The sequence below is a fragment of the Psammomys obesus genome, unplaced genomic scaffold (genome assembly GCF_907164565.1).
Source record: "Psammomys obesus unplaced genomic scaffold, mPsaObe1.curated_primary_1811, whole genome shotgun sequence".
Taxonomy (NCBI): domain Eukaryota; kingdom Metazoa; phylum Chordata; class Mammalia; order Rodentia; family Muridae; genus Psammomys; species Psammomys obesus.
The window spans coordinates 127916-152122 of record NW_026590767.1 but is presented as its reverse complement, the minus strand read 5'-3'; the positions used below and the strand labels follow the sequence as shown (position 1 = coordinate 152122).

At 50.9% G+C, this 24207-nt stretch overlaps 1 protein-coding gene across 2 annotated transcripts in view; it reads left to right on the top strand.

Moving 5' to 3' along the window:
- Rgs10 (regulator of G protein signaling 10) overlaps positions 1–15993 on the top strand; it is a 37532-nt gene extending 21539 nt beyond the window's left edge. For both annotated transcript variants that reach the window (XM_055608899.1, XM_055608900.1), the window contains exons 4-5: positions 5245–5388; positions 15648–15993. In XM_055608899.1, the coding sequence (XP_055464874.1) occupies positions 5245–5388; positions 15648–15794 (291 nt within the window). In that variant the 3' untranslated portion in view covers positions 15795–15993. The remainder of the gene's footprint in view (positions 1–5244; positions 5389–15647) is intronic.
- Positions 15994–24207: the final 8214 nt, after the last annotated feature.

Here is a 24207-nt window from a genome sequence, read left to right as displayed (position 1 = left end):
TGTGTGTGTGTGTGTGTGTGTGTGTGTGTGTGTGTGTGTGTGTGTGTTGCTGTGGCTGTGGAGGCCAGAAGTGGGCATTGAATCCCTGGCATTAGAGTTACAAGTGCTTGTGAGCTGCCTAATATGGGTGCTGGGATCCAGACTCCGGTCCTCTGAAGGGCAGGAAACATTCTTTTTTTGGGGGGGGTTGTGGTTAGCGGGGTGCAGGGGCTTGAGAATGTCTCACCATGTAGCCCTGGCTGTCCTGGAACTTACTTGTAGACCAGGCTGGCCCTTGAACTCACAGAGATCTGCCTCCTCTGTCTCCCAAGTGCTGGAATTAAAGGTGTGTGCCACCAAGCCTGGCTATCAGGAAACACTCTTAACTGCAGAACTGTCTTATGAAAAAATATTTTACTTGGCGTGTGAATGCAGATGGAAATGTACAGTTACTGCAGACATGTGTGGAAATCAGAGGACAAGTTTGGGACACTGCCCCCCCCACAGCTGCTCAGGGTTGGGGTGGGTGCTGAGAACATGGCTGCCTTCTGTTGTCTGCCCAGACCCCCACCCTTTCTGGGCTTGTCTGTTCTGCCCCTCTCCAGGTTTGTCCCTCACGCTGTGGCCCCTCTGTTCCTACTCCTATTGCTCTCCTTTCTGTGGGCTAATTCTCTAAAAGTTTCTTGTATCATTTAAGACTTTTAAAGTTAGGTTTATTTCAGTGAAATGTGAAGGTAAGAGGATAACTTGTGTTCTCCGTCCACCATGGGGGTCCTGGGGTGGGGTGGGGGGGTCAAACCTAGGTCACCAGGTTTGGTAACAAGTGCCTTTACCTGTGGAGCTCATCCCCCTCACTTTATTTGTTGTGTCCCTGCACCATTCTCTTTATGAAACAAATATGAATGAAGTCTCATCCACAATGGTGTCCTGTTTTAATGTGCTCTTCTTGGGTCCACCTCTGGTAGAGAAGCAGGATGGAGAGGGGTTGGCTGATGGGAGAGGCATGCAGCCGACCAAATGAAGAGGCGTCACAGGGCCCTTCCTAGAGGAGAGGCTCTCCGGCCAGGAGGTGACCTTCCCTTCTCTTGGTGTCTCTGGGACTCCCTACCCGTGTTGCCAGCAGTCAGTGGGTTCAGGGGGCAATGGCTTGGGAGACTGTTGGGCTGCATGATGGAGTGGAGCGTGTAGTTGCAGCGACCACGGCAGGACTCAAATCTAGGGAGGGCTAGGAGGGCGCAGGGCCTGGTGTGAGAGAAAGACAGAATCTGAGACTCCTGAGAGAACAGGGTCTTCTGGTGAGGGAGCAGGGACAAGGAGGAAGGAGGCATGGTGCTGGGGACTGGAGCCAGAGAGGTGCTCAGAGACCCCTGGAGGGGCTTAGCAACCAGAAGCAGCCAGGAGTCCCCAGGCAACATGGCCTGAGATGGCAGGATTCAGCTGGGAAGGGGGAGGGGAGAGTGGGTGGGAGGAGCTCCCAGTGGACTCTTCTCTCCAGATGTGTCTTAAAAGTTGGGAATGAGGAGGCTGTTTGCCATGGGGAGATGAAGCAAATGCTTCTGTGGGTGCAGGGCATCAGCATGTTCCCTGAGCGGGGGAGAAGAGGCCACCCGCACCCTCCTGAGTGCCGGACAGCTGATTGCCTTGCCGTTCTGAGCAGATGGGTGTCTGAGAATGAATGTGCCCCTCTTAAACCTGCACTGGTTGGGAGCAGGCTCTCAGCACTGACTTCCTACCCTATGTTGGAGCAAACCAGGCGGTGTAGTCCCCGAAGGAAAGGCCCTGACTTGTGTCTGGAAGGAGCTCACCTAGGTGTCAGAGACTAGACACGACAAGCTTTCTCAGGGAAGGAGAAGCTGTGGTGTGGGCGGTGGCTGGAAGCGTCTCTTAGCGCCTTCACACACCTAGAGCTGACTCCACCAAGGGAGCCATTCTGTTCTGCTTCCTACAGCAGCTAGAGCAGGGTTAACAAAAGTCTGGAAAAATCTACCAGAATAGCTCAAGTGACCAGTTCTTCTTTTTGGTTCGGCGTTCTCAGCCAGGGCACCAGGCCTTCCCGTGACTGGCCTGTGGTCAGCAGTCTCAGGGTTTCCCTTTTCGATCACACTTCCTATCCTAGTCCAGATAAACTCTGCCTCTCACTCATTCCTCTGCGCTCACTGGGTCAGCGCCGCAACAGATATCATCCTGTTCTCAGAGGCTGGCGAGGGTCAGCTGCTTCAGACGGTTGGCTGAGAGCCAGGTTTGGACACCTGCAGCCCTGGCACCTGCTTCCGTTACCCCGGGCCACCTGCCCCCATATTGGAGTCTCAAGCTGCTTGCACGCCTCATTTTCAGAACCACCCGGGAGATCCTGAATTCATGTGGGCCATGTGTGTTGCACGCATGCATGGCAGAGCATTCGTGTGCCGAGTGCGGATGTCTTGGGGAGGGGAGGCCTGCAGACTTTTGCATGCAGTCTGCTCATCTGGCCAACTGAAGTTCTACTTTCATGAAGTTACTTTAAAACAGGAAGTGGGTTTCCAAAAATGTTCCCTTCTGACAGAATGGGGTTGGTGGGAGAGGCTCGTGGCTCCGTGGACCCAGTGGGTCTTTGAGAGACATGAATTTCCAAACTGCTGCTCTGGGCCCCATGACGGTCCCCAGACCTAAGCTAGGAATAGTCATATTTATCTTAAGAGGCTCCCATGTCTTTGAGTTTGACATTAATTAATTGCCCCTGTAGTCAGAAAGAAAAGACACAGGACTTTGAGGGCTGACTCCCCACTGGGCACTGTTCCTGTTTCAGCAGAGAGATAGTCAGGCCTCCGCCTCATGGGGTCTTTTGCTTTCTAGTCTCTGGCATGAAACAAGCTCATTTTCTTCTATTTTGAAGCCCCGATAATTGAAAACTTCCAGGGATTTTTTATAAGACCAGAAGTTTTCAGAGGCGGGTGTTCGCTCAGTCAAGCTTTGCAGGCACCGTCAGAGGTTGACAGCCTCTCTGGGAGGAAGGTGTTTTCTTAGGGACTCCTGACCTCCCCATCTCCTCCACAAAACCACAGCTGTGTGCTGCATGCCAAAGGTGTCTCTCCGTTGCCTTGCACTGTGGGGTCAGACCAGGCCTGGGACCTAGGTTCACACAGGAGCTATCTCTACTGCAGGGGGGTGGGCGTGCGGACATGTCTCCATCCTCTTCAGGAAAAGGGAGGCTCAAGGGAAGTTCTCGTGGAGAGTGCCGAATCAGCAGCTCTGCCCACGGCAACTTTGAAGACAGTTGGCTCCTGCCTGTCGGGGAAGGTCACAGACCTGTCACGGTTCTCAGTGGCTCCTGGCATCCGGGCATGCCACAGTTCTGCCACAGTTCTCTGTGCAATGACAGTAGAGCTGAGTGAGCCTCTTGCCAGCCCTGTCTCCAGGATACCTCCATGCCTTCCAGTGGGCCTGCGCTGGGGACTTCTGGGCATACGGTGATTGGTCTTTGCATTACTTACGCTTAAGGTGTGGTCACTTGGAGAACTTCCTCATCTGGAAGGCTGATAAGCCGTCTCTCCTGGAGAGCTCAGTGTTGCCTCCTGGGACCCGAGTGGGATTGAAGTTTGGAGTCAGACAGTCTTGGTGTCGACTGCTTTGGCCCTGGTTCTCATCCGGAAGCCAGCATTAACCCGGAGAAAAGGCCAAGAGGTTAAGGGAAGGGAAACAGGCCTAGTGTGTCCACAGCACAGCAGGCGCTGCTGGTGGTACGCGCATGTGTGTGTGTTTTGCCGGACTTCATGTCCTGGCAAAACACACACAATAAAAAACTTTGTTTATTTGGTGTATTCCCAGTGCCATGCAGACACTGCCACTGGACCCCAAATCCTTTCAACACTCCCAGGAAAATCCCCATACCCATCATGCCTGTTACGAGCGGTTGGACTCTGGTTCACATTTTTCTAGGTTCTTAGTCAAGGAATTGAAATGAAGGTGCACAGAGACTGCAAAGTAGCGAGGGGACTATTGAACAGCAGAGCCCTAGGACGACTCAAAAGAAATGTGCTATCAAGAGTGACAACAGAGGCTGGGCTTGGTGGCACACGCCTGTAATCCCAGCACTCGGGGAGGCCGAGGCAGGCAGATCGCTGTGAGTTTGAGGCCACCCTGGTCTACAAAGCAAGTCCAGGACAGCCACGACAGAGAAACTCTGTCTCGAAACAACAACAAACTAAAAACAAACAAATGAAAAAACCAAAATAAATGACAGCACACGAGTGGGACCCAGGTTATTGCCTGGGGTAACTTTGATGGGGTTCTGAGGAAAGAGGGCTGGTTGCTATGCCATGGGTGAGTCTCTATTTTTACTGACATGTTCAAGATATAACTTCTACTGTGCATATGTCCCTTCCTGTGATGCAGCTGATTTGAATCATACGCACGCTCAGCTGTACGGAGATACGAGATGGTAAATATAGAGATAGATTCTCCCTAAAAATTCGTTTAGAGGACACAGTTTGCCTTATTGCTCATCTACCCAAAACTGCATCAGGGCAGATTGGCTCCTCCAGGTGTACCTGGTTGTGTCTGGAGTAAGACTGAATGGGAGCAGGAATATATTTGGTGGTTGTTAAGGGAGGGAGAGGGTCATCCCATTGTTTGGAGTGGGCTGTCTGTGTTGCTCTTGTCAGGTCCCAGGTCTCTAGCTGCACTGTTGGGAGGGGGACTTCATGTGCGCATCCCAAACTGAGAAGTCCTGGGTTGTTACGCTGTTCCCTGTGCTCGCCCACCTCCGCTCACCCACCTCCGCTCACCCACCTTCCCTTCATTCCTTCAACAGTCTCAAGCAACCACTAATCTTTGTTTCTGGGCATCTGCACATTCTAGGCGTTTTCCGTGAACAAGATGATACCGTGTGTAGCCTCTCAGGTCTGGTTTCCTTCATGTAGCTTAACAGTTCCAAGGTTCACTCAGGCTGGAGCTTTGACCTGTGAGTTTCATTCCACCTCAGGGTCAAGTAACATTTCCACGAGCTCTGAATTTGGAGGGTTCACAGGCTGAGCCCGACTCATGCCGGAATGCCATTTTCATTGTTTCTGAGTGATGAGGGTAGCAAATTTGTTTCGGGAGACTCGGTCTCAGATGTATCGTTAGGTATGGGGTAGGCTGCTGTGGGCCTTCTCGGGGAGCTTGGCTCTGGAGGCAGCGATAGCTCCCAGCTGAAGCTCTTCCAGTGCTGGCTGGAGGGTGGAGCTGGTTTCAGGCCAGGAAAGGCTGTGTTAGTGGATAACAGTCCGGCTCCTCTGTCTCCTCCAGATGCAGGAAAAGGCCAAAGAGATCTACATGACCTTCCTGTCCAACAAGGCCTCTTCTCAAGTCAACGTGGAGGGGCAGTCTCGGCTCAGTGAAAAGATTCTGGAACAACCGCACCCTCTGATGTTCCAGAAGCTCCAGGACCAGGTAATGTGACCTCCTTGCCCGGGCCTTGATCTGAAAAGCTATCTATGTTCACTCCAGGCCTGGGAGAATTCTTCGGGGAAATGCCACATTCCCCAGGAAAGACCTCATCCTGCTGTGCCAGCCTGAGTGGCGAAGGCTGGGGAGCCCCAGGTTCTGAATTTGGACTATGTTGACTTGTTCTCTCTGCATCATTTGAACCACAGCATTTCTCAGCCATTTCCACCCAGATGGGATGAGAGGTTGGGTCTGTCTGAGGGATGCAGGTTATGGAAATGTGGCAGTCATTAAAAGGAGGGACAGTTAGGGAGGCCTGGAAACGGTGTCGGGGATTCTAAGTCTGTGTTTGTACAAATGAACAAAAACCAACTCCCTTACCGCCGTGGCCCAGAGCTGTAAATTTATAACGTGGCCTCTCGGTAATAATGACAAAGTGAAAATTCTGAAGCACCTTCCACTTAGAAGCAGAAGAGGTAAGTTTAAAAGTGGGCGTGTTAAAGCGGTAAACCTTAAGTTTTCTGGCAGAATTTCTTATGAGGAATATTCAGTAAATGTCACTAGAGGAAAGGGATGTGACCTGAAATTCAAACCTGGATTTATAAACGTGTGCGCGCATCTGTACTCCGCTGTAAAATGTGAGACCCACTCTGGGAGAAGCTCGCAGCTCTGCTGGGAAGGGAGTTTCAGACTAAGGGACCCATACTGAAGAACTAACATGGAACAGCTGTTGAGGGGAGAGAGAAAGGATTCTGGAAACAACCACGAGGATTCAGATCAGCAGGGAACCCGAAACTGGTTTTTGTACAGATATCCAAACGCCGTCCTCACGGCCTGTCCTGAGGAGGCCGCTCACATAGAGGCCCTCCAGCTTGGAGAAGCCAGTCGCGTGAAGGATGGTGTGTTAAGAGCCACTGATGGTGGGTCCCACTCCCGGGGTTGACTGTTCAGAACTGGAGGTCAGACGTGGCGTGGGACCACTTCCTCAGGTTCTCAGGTTCTCAGGGGAGGCTGGTTTTGCAGGTCTGAGGCTACACTCTGTGGAGACGGTACCGTGTACTGGCTGAGTGTTTGTTTTCAGGGCAGGGCCTTTTGGTCACCTGATGCATAGATCGTAGAGCAATGGTTCTCAACCTGTGGGTCGAGACCCCCCCTGGGGAGGAGTCTCATGTCAGATATCCTGCATACCAGGTGTTTATATTACTATTCATAACAGTAGCGAAATGACACTTATGAAGTAGCAATGAAGTACACGAGAAGTACACGAGAAACCGTATTAAGGGTCACAGCTCTAGGAAGGCTGAGAACCTCTGGGCTGGAGGACGCCGGGTGTTGAAGATGCTTCATTTTCGCTCATCTGAGAGAAAACAAAACACGCAGGCAAAAGGACTCTGAGAGCAGTTTCCAACTGACATGGTGGCAAGTGTAGAGCCCACGTAAATTCTGAAAAAAGGTTGGGTGTTGAGGGAACTCTGTCTGGGTCCCTGGGGAGATGTGTCAAGGGCCTTCTGTGGAAGTGGCTTTGAGCAGCGGGCATAGATTTGGGAGGGAGAGGAAAAAAGGGAAAGGCAGGTTTTGTGACTGTGGCCACATGGGAGCATCTGCCTCTTCTGGACCTCGGGGTCTGCTGAAAGTCTCCCTTGGATGCTTTACCACACAACCGGTGTTGAGCGCCCAGTCAGCTGCTAGGTTCTGGGCTCTCTGCAGTGCTCGTGCCCACTGCTGCTGAGCCATCCTGGGAGCTGTGCCTCACTTGGCATGGGCTCTCATCTCTGCTCTCACCTAGTCGTCTCCTCGTTTTGTTGCCCACAGCACCAAGGCTCAGGGAGCTGTCGTGGCTCCTCAGTTAAAGTCGCTAGAGAAACCGTGGCCACTCTGTATCCCTCACAGCCTTCACCCATCGTCCAGCTCAAGGACAGCCCTCTGCTTGGGACAGAGGGAGGACAGGGGTCGTGCGAACACAGGTCAGAGAGAGGACAGAGGTCATGTGAACACAGGTCGTGGCTTTGTGGGGTCACAGAGACCAAGGTGGTGATGAGATGAGGGAGCCTGGTAGAACTCCACACAGTGGCCCGTGCTCAGTGCCCCAACTCCCCAGAGCTACTGTGATTTGCACATGGCTCAGGCGAGTGTCTGCTGGGGAGGCTGGCTGGCACAGAGAGGAGACACGTCAGGAGGGATGATGGTTTTTGGGGGTGGGGGGTGGGGGGTGACGATATAGTTGTTATTCTGAGATAATAGTCTGGCCTCGAGCTCTGACTCCATTCCTCTGTCTCCCAAATGCTGAGGCTGCCGGTGTGTGCCATCACACCTGGGTAAGGGACAAAAGTTTTAAAGATTTTTTTTTTTTTAATCTACCTGATAGGAAAAGGCATTCGGAAACTAAAATATACAGAAGGGGCACTCCCTTGTGATTTCACCCAGAGATAGCCACCAAGCAACATTCCATCTCTAGGTGCCCATCTTTCATGCTCTATAAATAACACGTGTGACCCACACTCGTCACCAATGCGGTTCCGAGTTTGACTGTAAAGGAAGTGCTTTTATATCCTGTTGTGAAGCACTGTTTATGAGAGAGGGAGACAGAGAGAGAGAGGTGGGTGGAGGAGGAGAAGTTGCAGCCACGCCATCCCTCGGTGTCCCTGGAGACTGGTTGCAGGAACCCTTCTGATATACACACCATGGGCTGAAGATCTCCCTAATCAAGCAGTGCTAGAGGGTGTGTAACCTACACATCTTTGCACAAGGTTTAAATCCTCCGTAGGTGACTTTACCCGATCTCACGGAGCACCGTGTCTGTGCTTACACTATATTTCTTAGGGATCGTGGCAGGAAAGAAAAGCTCCGCACACATTCAGGTTCTGTTTTCCTGTGAATGCAGCACAGCCTACTTGTGCAATGTTGGCTGGTTTACAGAGGCGGGGGAAGTGGAGAAGGCACCTGGGTTTTGCTTCGTGTTGGAAACCTCTGTCTGTCAGGAGCCTAGAGACAAAGGGACTCAGCATCGCCTGCACTCTCTGCTCCTACAAAACTTCTATGCAGACCCTGCAACCATTTTTTCCCCCCAAGACAGGGTTTCTTTGTGTAGCCTTGGCTGTCCTGGGCTTGATTTGTAGACCAGGCTGGTCTCAAACTCACAGTGATCCGCCTGTCTCTGCCTCCCCGAGTGCTGGGCCTACAGGTGTGTGCCGCCACCCAGCCTCTGTTGTCACTCTTGACAGAGCCTTTCTTTTGAGTTGTACTAGGGCTCTGCTGGGATTACAGGCATGTGCCGCTCCACCCGGCTGGATCCTGCGTTCTTAAGTGAAGGAGGTTGAATTAAAGAGAGAAGTGATGGAGGCCCCAAGATTTTTAAAAAGTTTTTATTTACTTATTTACTTATTTTTGGTGTGTCTGTCTCTCTCTCTCTCTCTCTCTCTCTCTCTCTCTCTCTCTCTCTGTGTGTGTGTGTGTGGGTGTATCTATGTATGTGTTGCATGTAGAGGCCAGAAATCAACATTCCTCAGTTGCTTCCTGCTTTAGTTTTTAACAGAGTCTCATTGGCCTAGAGCTCATGGGTTTGAGTAGGTTGGTGGCCATCTTCACTTCTCTAGTGCTGGGATTACAGACACGTATCACCAGGCCAAACATTTGTGTGGGTGCTGGGAACTCAGGTCCTCACGCTTATATGGCAGTCATTTTGTTGACTGAGCCATCTTCCCAGTTCTGAGTCCAAGGTCTCACTGAGCCCTAGCTCCCCGTGACGACCGCCATGTGGCTTGAGGTGGGCTTACCTGACTAGGCTGCTTTTAGCCATCGTCACAATGCGGCCTTGTTCTGCTAGGGGAAGCCGGTGGTCAGCATGGCTTTTGTGGGACACAGCTGGAAAGCACAACCAACACCCTTGAGCTCAGATTAGATGGCCCCACAACCCGACACTCTTTAAAGAGCCCCTTTAGGCTCTTCACTGCTAACTCTTGGTTTACACAGGCGCTAACAGGTTCTTTAGTTCAGAGCAGATCTGAAGTGAAGCACTGCCAGGGGCTGGATGGCAGAAAGTAATGCCTGACAACCGGGGAGGAGGCAGACAACGGTACTGAAAATTAACCACAGCACAGTGATCTGGGGCTGGGACACATGGGAGCCATGTTCCCACACACCGAAGTATGGGTGACTTGACTGCTGAGCTAACAGCACTCACAAGACGTCAAGCGAAAGCCAGCCACGGTCAGTATAGTGTGTGAAGAATGCGCTGTGTGTGTTAGTGAGCATTTTAGCAAAAGTAAGAGAAATTAGGGGCTTCTCACTCTTATCTGGGAAAGTCCCCCATGGAATAAGGGGAGAGGCGATTTCCTGATTTAATGTATAAGTTTGGCTTGTCTGTATGCCGACTGGTGACTCATCAGGAGGGGTTGAGGTTGGACTCTTGGGCATCGTAGTCTGGAGCTGGAGGCTGAGCTGCACAGGAAGCAATAAGGAAGGCAGAAGCAGGAAGGAAGGTGGCTCCCTTGCAGTTACTTGGTTTCTTCAGTGAATATGCTAAGAGCTGTTTGTACTTCAAGGACACCAGCCCCTGTCCATTCACAAGGACAAGGATAAATGCTAAGAAGGAAACACAACAGCCACAAGATGGGCTTAGAACATCTGGGAGGGGCTACTGGGGGATCTCTTGGTTCCTGTAGAGGCCAGAGCCCTGAAAGACAGCAAACTTGGGAGACAGGGTGTCCCAGAGAGGACAGTGTAAAGGCTCCGAGACAGGTGCTGGCTGTGTGCTGTGAAGGTCGCTGTCTCCACTCAGTGTCTGAGCAATGGGTGTGAGCACTTGTTAGATCCTGGGGCTATGATGCCAGTTTAACTGAAGGGTTTTGACATTTAGCTGTTTTTGTTTTTGTTTTTGTTTTTTGAGGCAGGGTCTCTCTGTGTAGCCCTGGCTATCCTGGAACTTACTCAGGCTGGCCTCAAACTCAGATCTGCTGGCCTGTACCTCCCGAGTACTGGAATTACAGCTCTGGGCTGCTGCTGCCTGGTGAAATTTAGCTTTTTATCAAGTGGGCCAGTTGCTCTAGTAGGTTTGATCTCGGAAGTTGGGCCCCTTGGCTCTGATGCCCAGCCCTGGCTATCCTGGCCTTCCCTAGGTGGGCTAGAGAGTGCAGGTGACTAAGTACTGAGCCGCCTGTGTTACTACAGAGTCAGCTGTTGGCCTTGGCTTCTCCATCTCTGTCTCAGCCCATCACTTCCTGGATGTTGATCGCTGTGTGGTAGATTGGAGGAGACACATTGGGCATCTGGGTGAGGCAGGGACCCTGCACCGGAAGGCAGGGCACTGGGCACAATTCCACAGGCACAGGACGCACCATCGCTCTTTCCTCCCAGTCTGCATCAGGGGATCCCAGGCAATGGGCTAAACAGTTTATCATGCCAGCTTGCAGGTATGGGGCCTTGCTAAGCCACATCTGTTCTGAGAGGGGTGGGAGAGGCAGGAAGCAGCCCAGATGCCTACTCAAAGATTTTCTGCTTTTGCCTCCCATTGGAGACAATCATCTTCTTATGCTTTAAGAGGCCTTCGTGGCCGCTTCAGCCTCTTCCTCACTCTGGCCCAGTTGTTTCCATTTTCTCCTCTTCCCTAGGATTCCGACCATACTGTCCAGTCAGTTTGCCTGTCAGAGGCCTGGTTTTATGGAATCAGCTAAGAGCCTGAGGCAGCTAGTTGAGACTCACTAGCACCTTGACCTTGAACTGCAGGCCTTCAGAACCATGGGGCTCACAACCTGTGCTTCTGTTGTAGCAGTTTCCTAGCTTGTCAGTCTCACATGTCTTCAAACAGCAAAATCTTCTTAAAATAATTTATTTAATTTTATGTGCATTAGTGTGAAGGTGTCAGATCCCTTAGAATTGGGAGGTATAGACAGTTGTGAGCTACCATGTGGGTGCTGGGAATTGAACCCAGGTCCTTTGGAAGAGCAGCCAGCGCTCTTAACCACTGAGCCATTACTCCAGCCCCAGCAAAATCTTCTTGGACAGTCAGGAGACTCAGAACCTGAAATCGGGGGTGGAGAGGGTCTGGGCTCCTGACAAAGGGTCTAGAAGAGGAACTTGCCGTAGACCCAGCTCTGGTCTGCTGTTTGTCTTCCTTGGGATCCGTGGGCTATGGCCGTGTCACCCCTGTCACTGCTGTCAGATGGCTTCCTTCTTTCTAGGTCTCTGCATGTCTTACCCTCTTTGGAGAAACACACTAGTCTTTGGATCGGGGTCCCCCTACCCTCTAGGGTGATTTCAGCTTGATAGATCAGCAGGTGTATGTTTAAATAAAGCCGTGTTTTGAGGTTCTAGGTGGATATGTGTTTTGAAGACACTATCCAGCCTGCTGCTAACCTTTATGACTATTCCTTTCCCTCTAACATATTTGAGATCACTGTTTAAAACTCAGTACATTTTTGAAATTAAATATTCAATCATTTAATGCTTATGGGCAAGTTTCCATGTTTAACTCTGACTGCATAACGCTCTGTCACCCGGGTGGTGAGGTGTGTGGGACAGAGAGCTGGCCTGCCAGGCTTGGCCTCCCTTCTGCCCCTTGCTCTCAGCTAGGGGCTGGGTTGTGCCTCCTATCCCTGCCCCACTGCAGGTGTTGAGATCGTAACTCACAGTCCTCCAGAATGTGGCTGCATCTGGAGATGGGAGCTTAGAAAGGATAATTAAGTTAAATAAGGCCATGCGGGTGGGCCCTGATCCAAAGGGACAAGTGGTTTCTTTGTTTTGTTTGTAAGTGTGTGTGTGTGTGTGTCTGTGTGTGTGTGTGTGTGTGTATTCGTGTGTTAACATGCATGTGGAGGTCAGAGGACAACTTTGAGGAGTTTTTCTCTCCTTCCATGTTCACATGAGTTGTGGAAATCAAACTCTGGTTACCAGACTGTCCTGGCAAGCGCCCTCACCTGCTGGGCCATCTTGCTGGCTCCTGATGTGTGTTCTTATAAGACGGATACGGGGGATGACCATGTGACACAGAAGTCGGCCTGCTGGTAGCTTGACCTCGGATTCTGGCCTCGGGAACTATGAGGGAAAGTCGTCTTTGGTTCTGTTATACCAGACAGAGTAGCCCTCACCATCCAGCGGAGCACTAGCCTCGAGGTCTGCTTTCCTCCTCCAGGAAACCACAGTCTCCAGGGCCTTGTGATAGTTTCGTGGGAGAATGCTCTGTCGGATGTCTGGAGTGTGTGGTCACAGACCTCTCAGCAGTGTTGGTTCTCGCCTGAGTGTCTGCTGAACACATGGGAAACACATGCTAGGCCCCTTCATGGCCATTTGCCCTGTGAGAGGCTGTGGTCAGTAGCTTGCAAAGGATCTGTAGCCAGCTGCATGCTCTCTGTCGCCCTGTTGCACATCGCTCCTGAGGGACTCTGTGGTGGAGACTCCTGGGGCCACACACACTTATGCCAGGAGGCCTTTGCCTGTGGCAGTGGGGAGCTGGCCTCTGGATCCCGTGCAGAGCCACAGGGCTGTGGACATCCAGGGAAAAGTCCTGCTAGGCCTGCTGCCCACAGCTGCTTCCTAGTCCCTCCCGCACCTAGAGGTGATGGGTGCCAGACATCTGGAAACCATAGCCTGAGGACTTGTGGCCGGCTGGGCATTTCACACCTGCACACCACAGGGAACTGGCCCCATGTCCTTGTTAATAGTTTGTGGCAGAGCCAGCAAGATAACCCAGCAGGTAAGGGCACACAAACCCGAGTTTGGCCCTTGGATCCTGTGGTGGAAGAAGAGAACCAGTTCCCAAAAGTTGACCTCTGACATAAGTACATGTGTACCCATACCCCCATTCTCCCCGCCCCCCAGGCTACCCCAATAAGACAAACGCTTCTTAAAATATGTATTTATTTCATAATTTCATGTGTGTGAGTATTTTGCCTGCATGTGTGTATGTGTAGATACCGTGTGCATGCCTGGTGTCCCGGTGTCCCCAGGGGTCAGAGGAAAGCATCTGATTCCCTGGAACTGGAGTTAGAGATGGTACTTCCAGTGGGAGTTACCACGTGGGTCCTGGGAATCAAACCTGGACCCTCTGCAAGAGCAACAAGTGCTTGTAGTTGCTCAGCCATCTCTCCAGCCCATAAATACTTAAAAAAAAAAAAAAGTGAAATAGTTCCACCCAAGAGCTGAGCTGGCAGAGGAAAGCAGAGCCGCTGGGGCTCTGCAGCACCAGCTCCAAGAGAAGCAGCAGTCTCCTGCCTCCACTAACCCTGGGTACCCCAACACTCCCCTCCCTTCTCTCTGAGGTGTGTGCCTCAGAGGCACAGAAAGCAAACAGGATACTCCTCTCCCACCACAGAGACTTCAGAGGAGAGGCCCTACCCTTGCTACTGGTGCTGGTGGGGTTTGCTAGGGACCCAGGGAAGTGACAGGGATGGGGGGGGGCTGCATGGCCAGGCACCTGGGGAAGTGCCCGGGTACGGGACTGCATGCCAGGGAAGGTCTTCCTTCGTAGAGCTGGCTCCATTAGTCAAACCTGGAGCATTTATTCTGGATTCTGAGCCAGGCGGGCACATGTAAGATCCCCTCGGGGGTTCATGTACTTGAAGGGCTGGAGGATGACCAGGAAGGTTATCTGCTTAGCACATTTGTGGGAAGCCTAGAGAGGAGAGTGGGGTCTCTTATTCCCAGCCTCCTCACCCTGCTGCTACTGATTTTTTTTTTTCTTTTTTTAATTTCTGGGATGTTATATTTTCTTAAAAAGTGGTTTGTACAAATGTCAGCAAGTTATACTCACCTCTAAGATTACAAAATTGATACAAAAGAGGTGAGTACTCCAAAGCTTCGGTGAGATGGGCGTGGCCCCAGGGGAATGGAAGGCACAGGTTTGAACAGTTTGTGAACAGCTCAATGTGCCAGATGTTTCCTGGGTTTGGTCTCTGCCAAATGGATGGTTTGGTTCTCCTGCAGCCCTCCTGGGAACACGAAGGTGAAAGATGGAAGATTCCCATCCTTTCTGGAGGAGCTGACCATCTCCCAAGCAGATGTCCTGAGGCCTGAGGGCCTGTGTGTATCGGGAGAAAGTAGTTTTAAAAGATGTCAGGATTTTACCACCCACTTGACAACCCCGCCCACCAGTGAGTGGCTTTTTGGAACTTTTCACTCAGCCAGACATGAGCTCGTGCTGTATCAGCAGGCAAGCTGGTGTGTGCCTTGTGGCTCTTAATCTGAATGAAAGACACAGAGGCAGAGGTGGTGGCTTAGAGAGGCAGGAGGCTTCTGTGCCCACACAGAAGAGCCTGAGTGGTGCTCTTTAGTGCCAAGACCTCACCGGGCGTCCTCCTCGGCCGGAAGCACCTCACAATCACTCATTTCTAGAGATCTCGGCCTGTCTGGCTGTGCAGGGATCTGCCCTGCTGCTCACTTCCGTTCTTTTCAACTGAGACCTGGTCCTGTGGCTGGAGACTGCGTGTGTTCCCTCTTCTGCCTTGGATACACTCTCCTTGTCTCTTGGCATCATCATAGGGTTGAGGTCTCCAAAGCCGACTTACTGGCTCTTATTTTGTTTGTTTGTCTTTGTTTTTGTTTTTTGAGACAGGGTGTCTCTGTGTAGCCTTGGCTGTCCTGGACTCGCTTTGTAGACCAGGCTGGCCTTGAACTCACAAAGATCGGCCTGACTGGGTCAGGCTTTTTAAAAGTTGGTTTTTGTTTTTGTTTTCTGAGACAAGGTTTCTTAGCTCAGGCTGAACTCACGCTCACTATGTAGCTCAGGCTGAACTTGAACTTCTGAGGGCTGGAATTACAGGCATATGCCACCCGACCCAGGCAGAGAAGATTCTTAACAGGCCAGTCAAGGCAACGGTATCACTCAGGCTGCGTGCATCTGTACCTCCATGGAAAACAAAAATGCATTTGAGCACGTGATTCTCTAGTCTACAGAGTCCACTGAGATTATTTCACACAATGACCAAAACTGCCCAGTAAGTGTGCCTTGTCCCACTTAAAATTTCACGTTAAAATTTATGGCACCAGCGTCATCATTGTTGCTCCTCCTTCTTGCTGTTATTATCTGTGTGTGCTTTGTGTGTCAGTGTGAGCATGTGCATGCCGAGGCACATGTGTGGAGGTCAGAAAGAGGACACCTTTCGGAAATGAGTTCTCTCTCTTTCTACTGTGGGTCCCGAGGATTGAACTCAGGAGCCATCTCATGGGTCCTACATTAGCGCGGCGTGTGTGTGTGTGTGTGTGTGTGTGTGTGTGAGATAGTCTTTGGCCCATTCTTTGATGGTAGCCATCAGAATCTTCTCTTTCCTGTTTAGATCTTCAATCTCATGAAGTATGACAGCTACAGCCGTTTCCTGAAGTCTGACTTGTTTTTGAAGCACAAGCGGACCGAGGAAGAGGAAGAGGAGCCTCCTGACGCTCAAACCGCAGCTAAGCGCGCTTCCAGAATTTACAACACATGAGCCTCCAAGAGCTGAGGCCTGCCTTCACCCCATGGAGCAGAGGGGTAGACTCGGACCTGTGCAGGGTGTCATTGCTTTGCCATATTTGAGGACTGAAGTGTGCAAGATCTTCCCTGGGGATGTGTGTACTTTATTAACTGTTTGACCAGTAACTTTTGCATGTCGGCTAATCTTCCATTAAAAAAAAAAGTAGCTTTGAGGTTTTAGTTCACAAAACAAATGCAATTCCTCCAACACTGGATGCTCAGGGCATTTAAATTTGATTAAACTTCCCATGAGGCCACAGGTAAAGCCTTTAGCCACTTTTACTTGGTAAGCCTTCGCCCTGCCCTTCCAGCCCGTGCTGTGTATGTCCACAGACCATCCTCCTCCAAAGCACAAGTTGGTCTGACAAACACAGGGTGGTGAGTATTGTTTGCTGATTGCTTTGGGGCTGTATAGTTCTCAAGAGAAGTTCAGTGCTGTCCGAAGAGAATCTCTGACTCTGGGGGGTCAAAGGGCTGTTCTTTCTCTCGTGCGGGTCCCAGTCCCTTAATGCATGACATTTCACATAACACATGTTAAAGACTGTCTCCACAGAAACACTGTCTCAGCCAGGGGAGAAACCGAAGAGAAATGGTCCGTGGGTGGTGGCTGCTCCCAGGGGTATCTGATGGGACCTTAGCACAAGATACGTGCGGAGGATGGTGTGGATGGGATGTCCTTTCCCTTCGCTGCCTTCCTCCTTCTGTGAACTCTGGCTTGAGATTCCAGTGAGGGGAAAGAAGTGCTGTCTACATAGGTTCAAGTTCAAGGCTAGTCTGGTCTACTTATAAAGGAGCCGATGCAGCTGGGCAGAGAGCCTGGGAATGACCTGTGGGTTCTAGCCACCCTAGGTCACTTCTCTTTTACAGTGGAGCCCATGGGGTCCCCAGATCAGGATTGGCTTTAGCTCTCATTTATACCCACAAAACAATAGGCCTCTGCTGCTGCTTGGCCTCCTGACTCAAGCTCTATCATTTGCAAAATCCCCTGCTGTTGAGGAGGCTATGGGACTTGTCACTTCAACCAGGACACTTGAGAGACAAGGTGCCATAAATTTTAACGTGGTAATAGCCAGGCGTGTTGTAATCCCAGCTCTTGGGAGGCAGAGGAAGGTAGATCTCAGTGAGTTCTATATGTATGCCTGGCCTACATATAAAGTTCAGGCTAGCCATGGATATGTAGAGAGAACCTGTCTCGCAAACCAATCAAGAGCTGGAGAGATAGCTTGGTTTAGAGCATTTGCTGCTCTTCCAAAGGACCTAGGTGCAGTTCCCAACATCCACAAGCTAACTCATAACTCCAGTTGCAAGCGATCCAGTGCCCTCTTCTGGCCTCTGCGGGAACTGCAAGCGTGTGGTGCACCTAAATCCTTGAGGGCAAAACACTCATACCCATAAAATAAAACAAATCTTTAAAAAGGAAAAAAAAAAGTATTAAAAAAAAAACCCAAAAGAATTATAGTGGCCTGGCGTCTCTGACAAACCATTAACGGTGATGCCCTGAGGATGACCCTCTGGTAAACATGCCCTATCTGGGCTCCTTGTTCACTCGCTGCTTCCTGTCCTTTCCTCTTGGTCCTGGAGGAGGGATGGCCTTTGGGGAGATGCTCCCTGATGACGATGGAGCAGCCACTGAGCATCTGCTGGCAACTGCAAACCCAGGACGTTGCACACCCCCTGGGCACATGCCTCCTGTGGGTGTCTTCTCTCGGCCTCTCTGGAGCCTGGGACTGGATGGTGATACCATAGTGATGCCCAAGGACACTGTTACCAGAGCCACATTCTCACTGCACGCAGGGTAAAGATGTGCGTTTTAAAGAGTGAAGGCTAACAACGCAGGTCCTCCGACTCCTTTGCTTGTGGCCAGGGGGATGCGGATGGACCCTCTGCATCATTGCAGATCCGTCAGAAAGCCCACCACGGGGAGGGACCAGAGTAGCTGGAGGCCTCCCTCTGACTTTTCCATTTACACCACTGGTTCAGAGACTGTTTTAGAAGACACTAAATGGGATAAAAGGAATAACCAAAAAGAACCCGTAGACTGATCATATGAAGAAAATTACCTTCCCTCATTCCTCTCTCCTTACTTCTTGACCGCTAAGAATTTACACCAAACTTAGGTACATACAGAATTTGGTACCCGAGGAAGTGATTGCAGTGAGAGTAAAATGTAGATCCATGGAGCCAAATAAATGCTTCTATCCTTTTATCCTATATCCACCCACTCATCCATCATCCGTCAACATCTGTCTATCCACTCACCATCATCCCTCATCCTCATCATCCACTCTCCCACCCTTCATTTATCCATCCATCATCTGTCTCCTCGCCCACCCATCCACCCATCATCTGACCGTCCATCCATCCATTGATCAGTATTTACACTAGGCCATCAGCACGCTGGGGATTGTTAGATGCCAAGGTTGAAGCGCGGGGGGGGGGAGGGCAGGTAGATAAACAACTGTGACAATTCACACACCATTGACGTCTATAGATGTAGTTCTTACTAAGGCCTAGGGAGGCCAACAAGCCAGAAGGCAGTTACTGGTGAAGAGATTTGGTTGCTTGAAGTTCCTGTGAGGAGGGACACATGGTCACGGCGGATGCCCAAGACTGCCACCAGGAGGCAGAATGAGGGGGTCGTGGAATGAGCCTTCGCTGTCATTTCCTGAGTAAGGCAAGCAAGGCCAGGGTGTTTGGGATTGGCCAATCTGCACATTTTTACTAAGCTCTTGAAAATGACTGTGCCCAGTTCTCTTGTACCTGGCTGTGGGGCACTGCGGGTGTGGACAGCGGCCCAGAGTGAGGGAGCGTAAGGATGGTTTAGTAGAGTTGGTGTCCTCTAACATGGTTGCTCTGTGCATGAAGCGTACAGCCCAGCTGCTTCTGGCCTAGAAATTGGCTAGCTCTGGGAGGAGCAGCCTCCTCAGGGTCAGCAAGGTCCCGGATGTCACAGCAGCAGAATAAAAAGCTAGTCTTAGAATAACGATCTCCAGAGATCAGCACTCAGCCTTCGGGCCGTGGGTGCGTTCTGTTGTCTTTGCTTGGGCATCTTTTTCAGTCTTGTGACCATGATGCCTCAGGCAGAGAATAGCATCATCCCCTGCAGCCCACAGGCTCTCCTATTTCCTGTTGCTTTGTCTCAGGCCACTCATGTGGCCTGCTCATTCTTAGTGTACACTCTCATCTCCATTTCCCACCTGCAGAGAGCACAGCCCAGGGGACATTTTTCTCTGACTTTATGGTTGCTCATTCCTCTTCCCTATCCACTCCACTGCCCTGCCTGGTTCCTGCCTCCCAGCACGTGGGACCCAGGAATTGAGCTCAGTTGGTGAGCACCCTTCCCTGTGGAGCCACCTCACACTCCTGTTGTGCCTTCTCCATTGCAGACCCCTCTCTAATGGTGTGAGGAACCACGGGATCTTCTTTCTCTTAGCCTCTTTCCCAAAGAGATTTAGGGTGAGAACACCACTTAGAGTGGCAAATACTCATGAATCCATGCTAGTGAGAGGCAGGATCTGGGGATGAATCCACCCCTGTCTTCTGACCTGGTTCTTTTTTGACCAGTCCCCTCACTGGGCAGAACCTTTGCATGACTAGCCTGGGGTGAATGCTAGCCTTCTAGCAAACGTGCTCATCTCTCACCCATCAGATATGTAATAAGCACCTTCTGCATACATCCTGGGCCAAATAGTGGCTACCATGACAATGCCATAGGAGAAGAGGGCCGAGTTAATCCTGTCTTCAGGGAGGCGGCTGGTCAGGTGATGAGGCTCCTGGATCCAAAGGGGGCTGATGGAATGTGAATGGCCGATTGTGCTCAGCCCTGAAGCTCACAGGTTTGTATTGGGGGTGCTAAGCAGAGATGCAAAGCTGAGGGTGGATGATGGCCGCTGAGCACTGTTCTTCCGGGGGTGAGCCTTCCGCTTCAGCCTCAGATGAGGAGCTAAGCTGATGGGGACAGGGATGCGCATCCTGTCATGTGTTGCAGAGTTAGAAGCTGATTAATTGACAGCCAGCTCCCAGGCCCCACTCTGCCACACGGGGGGGACACTTTGTTTATATGCTTTACAAACTATTAGGCGAGCCCAGAGCACAGTCTGGAATCACATCCTCTGCTATTTACTTTCATTTTGCCTGCAGATGTTCATTAGTTTAAGTGCTCCACGGTCTTGCACCATTAGCTTTCAGGGGTTTCATTTTTAATTGTCTTTCCGCACAAGGTTTGTTTGGTAGAAGGCAGTGAATAAGAAGAGACTAATGGCTAGCAAGGGCACAAGGAAACCTTGAATGCTGAAGCGAGCCCTAATCCTTGAGCAGGCACTGTGACCCCTCACAGGATTCCCACCCACACTGCGAGCCCAAAGTCACGGTGTAAGAGGTGGGTTCCTCTTGTAGGAGTGTCTGGATGAGGGCCTTGCAGGTGTGCCTGTCCTGGGGGGTGGACTGGAGACGTGGTCCCGGTGCTGCAGCCTCCTAGAAAGGCGGCCATTTTCAAATTCTCTTAAAAGCCAAAGGATAAAGGCAGCTGGGCAATCGAGCACCTGTCTTTTTCCTCCTTTTGACATTGAGACGTGTCGCTAAGCCATCTTGCGTTTTCTTTTCCTTTTCTGGTGTGTGTCGCTGTGCTCACGTGTGCACGTATGTGTGGAGCTGTGCATGCAGTAGAGGTCAGAATTCAACTCTGTCCCCAGTGCTCCCCACCTTGCGGGTTTTTGTCCTTACCTCCCTAGCTCTACGGTTCCAGGTGCAGCCACCATGTCTGGCATTTATGTGGATTCTGAGGACCTGAACTCAGGTCTTCTTGCTCGTACAGCAAGCACTTTGCCTTCCCCCCAGCCCAAGCCTTCTAAGATTCCTCTTCAAGATCCACTGTGCTTCCATCTCCACTGCCATAGTCCTGAGCAAGCAACCTTGTTCCTCACCAGTGGCTGCTTTAGCTTCCCCCAAACTCCTCATTTTGCCCAGCATCTGTTAGAAGCACAGACTTGGCCAGATGTGCTCACTCTGCTTAATTCCTTTCTGTGTTTCTCCTCCTCCTCTTCCTCCTTCTCTTCCTCTACCTTCTCCTCCTTTTTATCCTTCTTCTCTTTTTCCTTCTTCTTTCTCTACCTTCTCCTCCTTCTTTTCTTCCTCCACCTTTTCCTCCTCTACCTTCTTCTCCTCTTCCTCCTTCTCCTTCTCCTCCTCCTTCTCCTTCTCCTCCTCTTCTTCCTTCTTCTCCTCCTCTACCTTCTCCTCCTTGACATTTTCCGCCTCGACCTTCTCCTCTTCCTTCTCCTCCTTCTCCTCAGAATGAAAATTCAGGCCACAACTACAGCCTTGGGGCTGCAAGGCCAGAGAGATCTGAATCCAGCTGGATCTTACCCCTGTAATCTCCCAGGCTCACCCTTCTCAGCCTGTTTGACCTTGTGCCAGATCTGCAAGCAGGCAATATGCTACTTTTTGGCAGCCTTTGCATGGCATCCTCCTCAGCCTAGGGTAACCTTCTCCTGACCTTGGAGGCCCCTACCTTCCCATGTACCAAGCCTCAGACTGACGGCTACCTCTTGTTTTGAAGACCCTTGAATCGCCCCCTCTCTTTGGGCCTCTCCTGGCTTCTTTTTACTTTTGCCAGTTCTGTCTCCAGGGGCAGGGACCAGGTCTGTTTTCTAGTAAACACAATGGCCAGCTCAGTGGTGCCTAGCTGCTGAGAAGCCACACTGAGGATGCTCCAGAAATACTCCCTGAGTTGAGTGTCTGAGTGCAGGAAGGGCGTGGATCTGAAAGTTTCAATCGGTCTCATTCATAACCCATGCCATTGGCATAACAATGGAGATTAGAGGGTCAGAGGATCACACCCTCACTTTCTCCTCTCACCTCACAGGCAGGTGTGAGTCTCCTGGGCTCTGTGGGGGAACTTCAGGGTTGCTGAAACCATCACAGGTCACTAGGGCTGTACTCAGGACCACCAGAACCAGAATTAGGTGTTCTATTTGTTTTGTTTTTCAAATTAGGGCTTCTCTGTGTAGCCTTTGTAGACCAGGCTAGCCTCAAACTCACAGCTTGCCTCTGCCTCCCAGCGTGCTGAGATTACAGGCGTGTGCCACCACACCCGGCTCAGAATTAGTTCTTCTAGACAAGGTAGTTCAAGACCTTTCCCTGCACCAAACTGGGCCAGCTTCCAGCAAAGCTTGGCCTATTTTGTTTAGAAAATATGTCCCTAGATGTGGAAAATATGATCCCTAGAACTCACATCAAAAAGCCAGGTGGCAATGCACACTTGTAATCAATCGTAACGCTGGGGAGATGGTGGTGTGAATTTCTGGGGCTCACTGGACAGCTGGCCCCAGCCTACTTGGTGAATTCCAAGCCAGTGAAGGACCCTATGAAAACATGGTGGACAGCATCTGAAGAATGACACTGAACACTGACCTCTGGCCTCCACGCGCATTTGCATACTTGTACGCACACGAAAAAGAAAATGTATCCTGTTTCTCAAGAAGGCTGTAGGACTCTCAGTCTTTGTTTTGTCTTCCTTTTGATCTTCAGGACACACAGAAGGGTCCTGGCCCCTGCCTGGGGAGGAGCCAGTGCTCCTTCAAGAAGTCTGATTTCATGTTTACAACCATTTTTTTTCCTCTGGTGCTATATGGTGAATGCCTTCTCATGCCAATAAACAAAATTATGCACCATTCACCCCAAAGTCTTGTTTGGAGATTAGACAGAAGATAAATGTTTCCCTTGTGCTAATTCTAGCTCAGTTTATATGACTGTTTTGCAACGTAGGCAAACTGTTTTCTTCTTATTTAAGCATCGAAGCTCTGTTTTTTAAACTGTTATGGCATACAGATCGCTCCAGAGTAACAGATGTCTGCTTGGTAGAGTTGTTTCCCAGCAAAATAACTGACTGTTTTATGGTCTCCAGAGGAAGGGTGGCCGTGCAAATGTGGGTCTTGTGGCCCACTGGTCACCCTCTCATCCTCTTAAGATCGGGAGAACAAATCCAGTGCCCCAGGCTGCCTCCTGACTATCTGCACTTACAGATGGAGACAGACAACAGAGGCAAGACCCTGCTATCACAGGAGGGGCATCACGTCCCTTCCTCTCGGAGGAAGGACATCCCTTCAGTTTCCTAGGTGAGCAAGGTCATGACACTGAGACACCAAAATCCATGTGTACTCTTACTAAGTTCGCAAGTTTCTCTAGAATCTTAGTAGATACTCTATCCTCATTATCATCATCATAACTGTCATCATTATGGTCACCATCATTAGCACCATCAACCACCACCACCACCACCACCACCACCACCACCACCATCATCATCACCATGATTGCTGATGCCATCATCCCGTTAACATTGAGAATTCTGGCTCACTCACACTGTGTTTTATCGCCTGAATTCTAGCCCAGCTCTATCACTTTCCAGCTGTGCGATCTGGGATAAGTCACACATCCTTTTAACCCTATTCACTTTCTTGTTAGACGGTGATGCTGTGGGTGCCCATATCTTTAGTCTATTTAGGTTCCTATAACAACACACCCTAGGCTGGGTCACTTACAGACAACAGAAATTCACTTCCAGAGGCCGGAAGCTCAAGATCAAGGCATTGGCAGATATAGGTATAATAGCTCACGGTGGGACAGCTTCCATATACAGGATGCCTCCTTACTGTGTTTCCTCGTGCTGACAGGAGCAAGCACATTCCCTCAGGCCCCTTTTGTAAGGACACCAACGCCATTCTTCGATCATAACCCTCTAGACTTAAGCTGCCTCCCGTAGGACTCCCTCTTGATCAGATCACACTGGGGACGAGGTTCCAACACATGACTTTTGGAGGGAAACAAAGGCTCAGACGCCAGCATCACATAAGATGCAAGGAGGGCACGTGTCATGTGCAAGGCATGCTGCCTGGTACACAGGGGGTTAATAAATAGTAGCATGCCCGGCGGTCATGCAGCTCCAGAGGCTGTCTGGTCTCTCTGAGGCCAGGGAAGGACAGAGGTTCCTGGTCTGAGTCCTAGACTGGGCCTCTTTTCACGGTTTCCTGCCCAGTTCTGACACATGCTATTCCGGGGTTGTTTGAGCAGCCACAGGAAGCACCCTAGGGCCACAGCTTGGCCTGCGTGTCATCCAAATGATTAGTGTCCTAACCAAGTACATCTTGAGAGCAGGATCTGCAGAGGCCTCCAGGACAGCCAGCCAAGGAGCATCTAGGAAAGAGTGCACGAGGGCCAGTGGCAGAGTCCGCAGCAGTTGGGACATAGCTCAGCTCACTGTAGGCTGAGGGCAGGAGAGTTCCAGGGGAAGTAGGTAGGGAGGTCGGAGCTGAAGGATCCCGGACAGTGTGCATCTGAAGGAGGGAGAGGGGCCCTGGGTTCTCTGTGCCATCTGGAGCTGGCTCAGT